The 11,458-nt window shown below is 34.4% G+C and overlaps 1 protein-coding gene across 8 annotated transcripts in view; it reads left to right on the top strand.

Moving 5' to 3' along the window:
* The window catches only part of LOC660275 (CUGBP Elav-like family member 1), a 202,027-nt gene that overhangs the window by 140,876 nt on the left and 49,693 nt on the right, over positions 1 to 11,458 (top strand). The window contains exon 1 of one of the 8 annotated variants that reach the window (XM_008199551.2): positions 23 to 184. The exons of the other annotated variants lie outside the window; for them this stretch is intronic. Within the exon in view, the coding sequence (XP_008197773.1) occupies positions 93 to 184 (92 nt within the window). The 5' untranslated portion in view covers positions 23 to 92. Of the gene's footprint in view, positions 1 to 22; positions 185 to 11,458 lie in introns of those variants that run through there. 8 annotated transcript variants of the gene reach the window in all.

Genomic DNA, 11,458 nt, shown 5'->3' with positions numbered 1-11,458 from the left:
AAGAGCTCGCATGCGCTTCTTGGTTTTTTCTTTGGACCCAACGATAAGCCCATATCGCGGTGTGATTTTCGTGTGTGCAAGACTCGTGTTTTATGTTTCCCGAATTTTTAGAAACGATGAGTTTTAACGAAGGAAAAATGTTGCCGCCGTCTTTCGAGGATTTCGTGACAGATTACGTACTCGCGTAAGTATTTGAAATATGGCATTTTGTGCATGTCGAGGTATATTTTAACAAAACCCGGAGCGGCAAGAATAACATAAGCGTCCGTGGCATGTGCCCGACGTAAATCTTCCTTTTTTACCGGAATTTTGAGATTTTTGTGGGACGGTTTTACAGCGCGAGCAATGGAAAAATGAGCGCAAAAAAGGGCGGTTTTTGTACGTGCGGAGCGTTCATGATCAATGACACGTGGCTAATCAGCGGTCGACAGTTTCCACATTTTGCTTGTAACGGATGGCTTTTATTTTTTCCGAAGATACGCGATGGCTATTTTATGGCTAGTGGCACACACCGGAAACTGGGAAAAGCCAATGGAAAAAATGGACCGGATTAATCGAAAGCACGCCCGAAAGCTCCACTTATTTTTTGAGTGGCTCCCAGCTTCGTATTTTCGGTTTAGGGCTACTGTAATTTTCGAAATCAAATTTTCCGGCTTCTTCAAAAATCTTTTTTTTTCTACAATTGAACAAAAAAAAAGTGTTTACGCACTAATCCTAGTTGGTCAGAAACTATTAATAATAATTAATTTGCAGTTTAAAACACTGCAATTTTAGAAGAAACGTTGTTTACATTATACGTTCGCAAAGCTGCTTTTTTGAGCTTTCGAATGTGTTTTTTATCTTCGCCTAAACGATTTTAAAAAGAATTTTAACAGAGCTTTCTATGAACGGGTCTTAAGTATTATAAATAAAAGCTATGATGATGAATCTGTGAAAATATTTGTTGTATATTTTTTCCAATTGAATACTATATTAGTAAAAATAACAATTTAGGGAAAAAAAGAAGAAGTAGTTAGTTACTTTACCTGGTTACGATACTATGCCCATTTTTATTGTTAATTATCGAATAAAGTTTGTTGTAAATTAATTACTTACGTTTATGTAAATGAATTTGCCAAATAAGTCATAATAGTTTAATGTAGTAAATCAAAGATAGTTGACTAAATAATAACAAAAACTCTTCAACAAACACAATAAGTGTATCTGGAATTTTAATTATTTATTTGGTAAAAGAAATGAAAAAAAAACTACAGGTAAAATTTAGCTTCCAATGTCTTTTTATTTCCTTTTCAGGTAAACTTCCAAGTCCATACTTCTTTAATTAATAGTTTACTAAAATATCAAGACAAAAATGCGATTTCAACTTCAAGTTTAATGCTAAAATGGTTTTAATTTTGCTTTTTTGGCGTGTTTTTCAGTCAAAAACGCAATTGTTTTGTGTAATTTCTTCAAAAATGAAATTGTTGAAGCTTGACAAAAAATTCATATTTTGTTACAAAAATTAAATTAAATCTATCCTAAAATACCACCATAGGTTGACTTCAAAATTATATTATATTTTCCCTTAGTATGCTTTAGTATGCTTTGGTATTTTTTTATTTAGAAACGTGATTATTTTCTGCGAAATATTTTCAAAAATAAGCCAAAAAAAACATTAAAGCAGGTCGCAATTGGGTATGTTTTTTGCCTTTTTCGTACGTTTTTAATCATTTTTGAGCTAATTAAAAGGTCAGGTTTTCTTGAAAATTCTTGCAAAACTGACATTTTGTCATTAAAATAATAACAAAAAACATGAAAACAAGCCGAAAATTGGGTATATTAAAAACTTTTCGAATATAGATTTTTTATTTAATTTTAAAATGACGTATTTTTGTTTTCTTCGAACTTTTTTCACTCAGACTAATTAAAAGATTAAAAGACGTTCATGGTGGAGAACAAAATTTGTTGATAGATTTATTATGTACTGTTTGTTTTAGAATTATATAAAACTATCTCAGAGTTGGAATGTCTTTAGTCTAACATAGTCAACATTCAAATGTCACTTCCTACACCAACATAGTCAAAATTCAATGCTACAAGAAAAAAAATCTGGTGTACCTTCTATTCTAAGAAAAAATTTAATTGAAAATAAAAAAAATTGTAAGAAAATAATTTCTAAATACCTATTTTTAACGAATATTCTGTATTTTATTGTTTTTTTTTTCTCTAATAAAAGTAATAAATTCAACATCAGTTAAGTTGTCAGCTTCCATTTATGTACTAATATATTTTTGTACGTAATGCGCGCTTGTAATTATGTGCCGTAACAATAAATTTAATAGCAATCACGTTGTATTGGCATTTATTTTATTTTATTCAATTACACTTGATACACGCATTTATTTTATTTTATTTGTTTGCTGGTACAACAACGATTCAGATTCTATTATGAGCTCAGTTGGGTATTAATTGGATATCAAATGAAATTGTCCAACAATTGCTGATCGTAAAATCAAGTTAGGCAAACCGCAGATTGAACAATAATTACATTTTTACCTAAGCTAATTTAATATTAGACACCAATTGTTTGAATATCGTATTGTCCAAAATCCAATTTCGCCATTTCACTAAATTAGTTAATGGACATGCACATATTTATCCAAGGAAAAGTTGCGTTAATTAGGGGCAAAACTTGTGGAACACTGTAAATTGTATTCAGAATTCCGCAATGACCTAGGGCGGTAAGCGGCCCTTTCTCGCATGAGCCTTGTATAATTAACGCCTCGTCTTGTTAATATTTTACCCAACTATCAAATTAGCTCAAACTCGACCGATTCGCATTTTCGTTTAGGCTCCGCATCTCCAGTATCAAATTAAATGTCATTTCGGTCGCAATAAAGGTCTCCGTGTTCGGAATAGTGCATCCGTGCAATTTCAATGAGCCAAATCACGTTCGCGACAATTCTTTTTGTGCACGAACGTGTTGCACATATCGTCCGGAAAGCTCCGGGACGATGAAGACGCCCTAATTATATTCGCCGAATGGAAATTTCGCCGAGTACGTTTCCCACGTGGATTTCGCCAGATTCTGCCGCCCATTATCGAACGGCTCACATGTTGCGGGTCGATGCGCCCACCCCCAGCCGCCGCCGCCAGATCAATCTTAAGCCGCCTCCTCGTGGGACGCTGTTTCGGGAAAGCGGAACGAAATCGCGGACGATCGGCAATTAGGGCAAACCCCCGATTGTTTTAAATATGAGAGACGCATTCTTATCTCCAGGAGCATGAAATATGGACGAAGTTTTAATAATACACGAGACGGAACGCGGATTATTTGTTGTTGGAGATGTTTGCATAAACATATCGAGAGCGTTGTTTGGACTCGTGATGGAATTTTCTATAGCCGGAGTTTCGTGAAAGAAAACGGCTTCTCTATTTGCCGGAGTGATTAATTATAACATTTTTCAGTTAACTTCTGTTTCAACAAGTATTTGAGCGTTGCGGATTTTAATTTAGAAAATATCAAATAATGGAAACGGCTCTCGAAACGAGTAGTTGAGGAATAGGTTGCTCGGGTTAAATTAAAACGTTTCCGGTTGAAACTCCGGCAGACTTTTAATAAATTCGGTTTGCTATTACTATTGATCCTGAATTAATACCGGTAATGTACTGTTTACAAAATGTGCAGTCTATTTATTTTCGCCAAATTAATGTACATAACGTTCTCAGGTTGCACGAAACCGCCGAAAACGCTTATTTGTTGTAATTACAGTAATTTCGGTTCGCTATCGATCGGATTTGATTCATATGCGAATTACGAAAGACACTTTCATAATAAATTGAAATAATGGACGAGAAAATAAAGATAAATCGGCGGATTCAATGATGTGCCAGGATATCCGATATTCATCATTTCGAATTATTGATAACACCCCGAATATTATAAATAATTCGATAGGAACGGAACCAGGGACCGTGAAAAAAATTAATTAAAACGCAGGACAGCGACGAAATGTGTTGTGATCGATCTGGCAAGGAAACAACCCTATCTAGGCTTGATGATGCATGGGCTGTGCTTGGGGAGTTCTACAACAACATACACACACCAGAACAGTCTAGGGATATTAGTAATTTTTGTGAATAATGATGTAATAAGTGAAACTTTTGGCGTTTTTTCAAACGAATAGTAACTAAAAGCTTTTTAACTTGCCCTGATGTCTGACTGTCTGTTTTGGTGATAGTTTTTTTGTGGCCAGAACAATCTTCTCACTCAATACTCGTCGAAGTCGTTTCTTCCAAAGAAGAGTTCTGTAGATAAATGTACCACAAAAAATTCACCAGGAGTTATTCACAGCTTTAAGTGCAGTGTCGCATTGGTTACCAAAAGCGTTATTTTATTTTTTTTCACACAAGAACAAGTTAGAAACAACAGTTTTTGTTTTTATTTATTTTTTTAATTTTTTTTTTGTAACAATGGCAAACAAAGTCATTTTCATGGAATCTTTGAAATTTACGCTAATAAATAACAATTCGTTCCAAAAAATACCAAAAATCTCGTTTATTACATCATAACTGCTATAAATGAAACAGTTTCTGCGTTATATGATTCATTAAATAATAAGCAACAAACAGTTGGGCTTTTTATGATTTGACGGAAGCTTTTGACTCTGTGAATCATGGTATTTTGTTAGAAAAGCTGCACCATTGTGGTATTCGTGGAATTTCAAATAACTGGATTAAAACTTATTTACATAAAAGAAGACAAGTTGTTGCTCTGAATGATCATATGTCCGAACCAGCGTTTGTTGAATTGGGTGTGCCGCAGGGATCGGTTTTGGGCCCCATTCTTTTTTTAATTTTTATTAATGATTTACCACCTTTGTTAGTTACAAATCCAAGATCTAATAAATTAATTATTTATGCAGATGACACAAATGCAATATTAACTAACAAGAATCATGAAGACTTGGTTGAATGTGGAAATTACAACTATAAATAACTGGTGTTTGAAAAATGGACTGGTACTAAATCTGAAGAATACCTATTTGGTTAAATTTTTGCCTAAAAATGTGACGCCTGATTACAGTGTTCTAATTAAACTATGTGGAATGTCAATAAAAAATGTAAATGAAATTAATTTTCTTGGGATAACGTTGGACTCTAAATTAACATGGGAAAGTCAAATAAATAAGTTGTGTAATAAGTTAAGTGGGATTTGTTTTTTAACAAGAAATTTAAAGCGCACTGTGTCTGGTGACACTCTTAAAATGTTATATTTTGGGCTTGTCCAGTCTGTACTTACTTATGGAATTATTTTTTGGGGGTCCAGCAGCTTTTTGAATAATCTATTTGCAGTACAAAAACGTATTCTAAGATGTATGGATAGTTCAGAGGCAGTAGCTCACTGTCGTCCTATCTTTCGAAAACTTGGTATTATGACCCTCCCATCTTTATATATATTTCACTTACTTTTGTTTATTCGACAACATGTAAGCACTCTTAATAAACGAAGCGATAATCACGCGTACAATACAAGGACAAGAAACCACATTGAGCTGCCACATTCTAGGTTGGCTATTGGTCAACGTGATCCTACATATGCTGGAATCAAATTGTACAACAACTTGGAACAAAAAATTAAGGAATCTAAGTCTTAATATATTTCGCAGTCGCCTGTCATTCTTCCTACAAGACAAAGCTTTTTATAGTATTGAGGAATACCTCAATTATTCCAAATTCCCTACAAATTTGTAGAATTTCATATATTGACAAGTCCGATAAGACAGTGCATGGCATGCTCCATGACTGACAACTTGAGGGACAATTACATTTTATTATTATTATTATTATTATTATTATTATTATTATTATTATTATTATTCAGCAAAATTACTAATATCCCTACACTTTTCTGGTGTATTAATTATATTTGGATCCGTCAGTTTAGTAATTTCGTTCGTCAAATTTTCGGCAATAAATCAATCATGTCACAAGATTAAGAATTGCAGATGAATGTTGTAGCGTTTTTTGTGGGTTTGGGGAGCTTATGAAATTCCATCTGCCACTTTCCTCTCGTTTCAAGAAGGATTCCGTTGAGCGGGCGATTAGGAAGAAACAGGATACGTTCCTAATCTGGCCGTCCCCTGCGCGTCCAGATTTGCCGCTCGAATCCCCGGAGCTCATAACCTGGCAGAAAGTCGCCCAGCCGCTGTCCCTGTTAAAACTCCGGTTTTTCGCCCGGCAATAAAAGAAACGTTGAGCAATAATTTCCGCATAATCGTTGCTTGTTTACCGGAGCCGCGGTGTGCTTTTCCCCTTCCGGCGTCGTCCATCGTGAAACTTTAATCAAGATCCTACCTAATCTTGTAAAAGTAAACTCATTCCAGGATTGTTTTCACTAAGGCTTTAATTACTTCTGTGCGGTTTTATAAACTCAAGCAGCAGAGTATTAAGTTATAAGCATCGCGGGGCGAGACAGTGAAAGGAGGTGGGATCGCGAGACTCCGGAGCAATTCCGGGCGTCCTCGAGCGAAGCTAATTCAAAATGTGTCAGTAAGTTAGTTAACGTGGCCGCAAAGTGCGGGAGATAATAACGGACGCTTTCCGCGCGGGCTATTGATCCCCAAATGTCTTCCTCGACAATAATAGCGGGCGTTCACGCACTAAAAACACTAATTTTTCAGTTTTGGGACCACTGCTTAGTCCGCCTTAGCTTCTTAGCTTTAGTTGTTTGCTAGTATTGTCTGAAGTCTTGTTTCACAATAGTGTCTTACAAAGTTTGCCAAACTTCTAGTCAAGCTTTTTGTACATAGCTCCATTTACAAAAAATTAATGGCAGCTTCGTGCCTCTCAATTAAAAGAGCAAGAGCGACGCTTTTGAAAAGTTGATTGTTTTGGAAAACATTAAATATTGATTCAACTTTTTGGCATATTTTTGGCACAAAGGGAAGATTGATTAGCCAGTCCATGAATATTTTGACAGCCTCACAAAGCAGCTGCCAATCTGGCGTAAGCTCGAAAATTGCAAAAGGTTAGATCAAATAAATGTATAATTTATTTCCAAAATACGTCGTGTCCCCAGATTATTTTTCAAATTAAACTTTAAAGCACGCTCCGGTTTAAAGCACATTGCAGTAAACTGGCCGCACATCTCTTGAAATATTAAAGATTTTTATGGTTTTTAAGTAAATTAAAGCGGAATAAAAACAAAGCTCGTAAACGCAAGGAACATAATCTGCGAATAGCTAGAACCATAACACTTCAAAATTAATGGTATTTGAGGTTTTTTATTGGCATTGAACGGAAACTTAAACAGTTGGACGCTGAACTCTGAATGAAGTAAAAATACCCATTAATTTGTCAAGTCTTCAAAAATTTTTACTAGTATTTCAGTAAAGTTCATCTTAACTTTTTCAAGTAAAGAGTGTTTTTTAATAGAAATGGCACCTGAGAATAATTCACAGGGCTGTTCAAATAAAAAAGTGCTTTGGTGCTTTGCTAAAATGTATTAACAATTTTATACTATAGTGTGTAAGAAGACAGCGACAGAGTCCACACTACGTACAATTTTTTTTATGAATACAAGGCAAAAAAGTTTCGAATTTAGCTAATTTTCTCAGTGTCTTACGCCGTTTTAAGCAACATTTTTGAAACTTATTTGTAACATTTTTTTAGTCTTTTAGAATGCGATCAATGCTTTATTTAATTTAGAAATAAATCCTGAAAACTGAAAAAAATGTGCTCATTGAACAAAAATTCCCATCAACATTGTGTGTTAATGAGTGTTAAAGAAAAAATAAACTAATGTTGGTCCTGTAGTGGACTCATAGAAATAAAGTTGCTTTTGTCTTAACTTAAAATTGTATTGCTCTGCGATGACTCCTGTGGAGAATTCTTCCCTTTAACTTGGGTGATTTTGCGCATTAATTTTTCTTTTTCGTTAAATTCAAAAAGTATTCCTACATAAACTAAGGACCAGTTTATAAAAGCGTCATTAAAATTAAGGCAATCTGATTGGTCTATTCGCGTTGTTAACTTTTAACAACAACTAAATTTAACAAAGCTTTCTATAAACCCACCCTAAGGACCGGTTTATAAAAGTTTATAAATGCGTGATTAGAATTAGAATTAGAATACAACAAAATATACGAAACAGCTAGTTTTTGCTCACTTCTTCTGCCGCGAAAAATACACGTAAAGATTTCTAAAAACATTGCCATAATAAATTAGAATAAAAAAATGTTGCAAGTTTGTTTCTCCGGCCGCTGACTAAAATTTTGTAATGGAAGTTATTCTAACAGAGTTATTAGCGTCAAGATTGATTCTGAAGTCCTTCGAGCTTGCAACAGGCTTATTACTCGGTTGATAACTCTCCCGTTCTTATTAAAAAACTTCTCGTGCTCGTACGTTGGCAAATTCAAAGTTTTTAATCAAACAGGAGTCGATGGCGAGTCGAGTTGATTTTTTCTCTCCGGCGTTGGAGTGCATTACAGAAAAGAGCGAACATCCTCTTTGATGTCGATCCGTTCTGTTCATTCCGCGATTGATTTCGTGGCTTTCGCTACAGCCGTTGGAGGCTTTAATTAGTGGTCGATACACCTGATTCAGCAAGAGCAAACTATCGAAATCCAACCTGTTTGCTCGTCGGGTCGCGTCCGCATCATCTGAGGTTATTACCGACTGTCCCGGATTTGGCGATTAATTCGATAGTAATTTCGAGCGTTGCCGATACCGCCCCCCGAAAGGGGCTCAACAAAAACACGTATTGCGGCAATGTGTTCTGCATAGAGTTTGATCAAATATTTGCATAGTGCGACGAAACTGGCGGAGGAAATTAGGAACGAAAGCAAAACAGAACGCGTCGGTATAAACAGCCACCGCACGTGTATACATCAAGCCAAAATTGGCTCCGGGTAACATCTACTTTTGGGCTGAATTTCACCTGCAACTTTATTAAATTCGCGAATTCGATACAACAAACTTGCGGAACTAGAGGAAATCGCTTTTTTCTCTTTCTTTGCAAGCGGAACGGTGGACGCTCTGCATCGAAATTGGGGTTATTTATTCGAAAATCTTTTTTTTCGGATGGAGCGATCGATTTTCAGCCAGCGGCAGAATCGTGTCACCGAGTTTTGTCTTCATCCAACTTTGAGCGGTACACACTTTTTCGCAAATAAAACTAAATCAATGGCAAAATTTAAAGAAATACTAATTTTTTCTAACTTCCGCAACTGTAACATTTAAAATATTATTATTTATTAAATGTATATTATTTGATGGTTTTGCAAAATTTCACAAAAATCTGAGATTAGTTACTGTGCTTGAAGGCTATGAAAAAATAAGTTCTATGATTTTTATTTTTGATTCATTAGCGCGTATTCTGTAACTTTTCTAACGGGCGGTTAAAATTGAACACTTGTTAAAATCGAAAAGCTAGAAATTTTCTTGGTTATTGCTATAGGAACGGTTTTAACGGTTTTATTACAGTGCTATGGTTTAAAATACAGACTGTTCCGTCTATACCTCACGGCTCACATTAGAAGTATTGAAAGTTCTAATAAAGATATTTATTTGAAAGTTGGCACATAGTCATAATCCGTTGAGTTCTGCACAATTAAAATATTTTCAAGATGGTGACACTTTCGGTTATACCGGAAGTCGCTATCAACTTTCTTATTTTAAATGGAAAGCTACGTCTTTCACTGCATTTTTGGATTAGTTGAGTTATTTTAAAGTCGATTTTATCAGCTTTTTCTATACCTAAGTTTAACCGTTTTCGAGATATTTAAAAATTTTGAAAATTTCTGGATTTCCACCTCTCAATTAAAAGATCGGTAATTCTCTGAGTTTTAGAGATTTTGAAATTAAATTTAAAAAATTAAAAGAGAAAGCCTGTATTTGTTTTCTGGTGTATTTAAAATTGGAAAAGAAGTTTAATAAACTCAACAATCTTAAGGTTAAATTTGGACAATTTGAAGTACTCATAACTTAATTTTTTCAAATGGGACGTACCAATTATTATTTTACTAGATAGAGGAGAAATTTGTTCTGCATCCATGTGTATTAGTATTCCCTATACCTATTTTGTATAATTTTTAAGTTATGTTGATTATTTTGACATTTTAGAAATTTTTTTACTAACCACAGCTAATTTTGCATAGTTTGTCATCAAAATTTTTCTGAATAAACTTAAACGATAAACTCTGTCCAAAATTGTATTATTCATCCCCTAAAATCAAAATAAATTAACTGAAATTTGGTTTAAAAACATTAATTTCTAACATTTTTTCTTTCGTTTCCATGGCAATCTATGAGACAAGGCCTATGGCTAATGAATTTGTAAATCCCAATAAAAAGTTATTATAACTTGAAAACTATTAAACATAAGTATAGGGAATGATAATACAGATCGATGCAGAATTAAATTCTCTACGAATTAATGAAATAAAACTTGTGGTATTGTATTTGAAAAAATTGAGTCATGGGTGCTTAAGGTTCTGAAAACTTAACTTTAAACATTTGGGGTTTGTTATTTTTTATTAGAAATTTGAAAACACCAAAGGAAAGATCTAGGCTTTCTCTTTCAAATAAGCTAAAAGCTATTTCCAAATTTAAAAAAATGGCAGAGTTATCGATTTTTTGAACTGGAAGGTGCAAATCGAAAAAAAAATTAAAAACCCTAAATATTTCGTAAACGGCTAAATTTAGGTACAGGAAATACTTATGAAAACTACCTTAAAATAACTCTAGTAATCCAAAAACGCATTAAAAATATAGCTTTTTATTTAAATTAAAGAAGTTGATAGCGACTTCCGACATAATCGGAAGTGCCACCATCTTGAAAATATTTTCATTGAGCAGGACCTAAGAAATTATGCTTGTAGACAAATTTTCAGATGACTATCATTATTAGAACTCACAATGCTTCTAATCTTGGGTTAAGACGGAACATCCTGTATAAGGTCTGCTTAAGTGTGTAAGTGAACTGCACCGTAAATAAGTCCGGCTTAAAATTGTCCAAAGCTTGGCTTAATCTACGATGTACCTTGGATGATACAAAAAAAGTGTAAGGAACAATGTTGTAGAATATCATTTTTGCAAAATTCAGAACCTAAATGACTTAGAAAAATTTTAATATTGCCAGAAATGGAAGTGGGAAATAATCAAAACAACTTGTTTGTGGATTATCTTGCGGAAAGCCGTTGCGAGTGCGAGAAAACCCGTTTTCCCGATAAATGTTCGAAATACATTTCCTGCAGTTTGAAAGTGAGTCATCCCGGCTGTTTGGTTCGGTCCCCGAATGACGTGACGATTTCGCGATAAGAATGATATAATATTCCCTCACCGAGCTTTGGCAAAAAGCATTACGGCGTGCTTTCCGCTAAATACCTCCCCGTTGTGTATTTGATTCTTCTTTATTTGACAGCGAACGTTCGAAATTTAAAAATCGCGCATGTTCGCCGCATAAAACCGATTAAAC

Source organism: Tribolium castaneum, chromosome 2, assembly GCF_031307605.1.
Source record: "Tribolium castaneum strain GA2 chromosome 2, icTriCast1.1, whole genome shotgun sequence".
In the NCBI taxonomy this organism is placed as follows: Eukaryota; Metazoa; Arthropoda; class Insecta; order Coleoptera; family Tenebrionidae; genus Tribolium; species Tribolium castaneum.
This window is presented reverse-complemented; position numbering and strand designations above follow the sequence as displayed.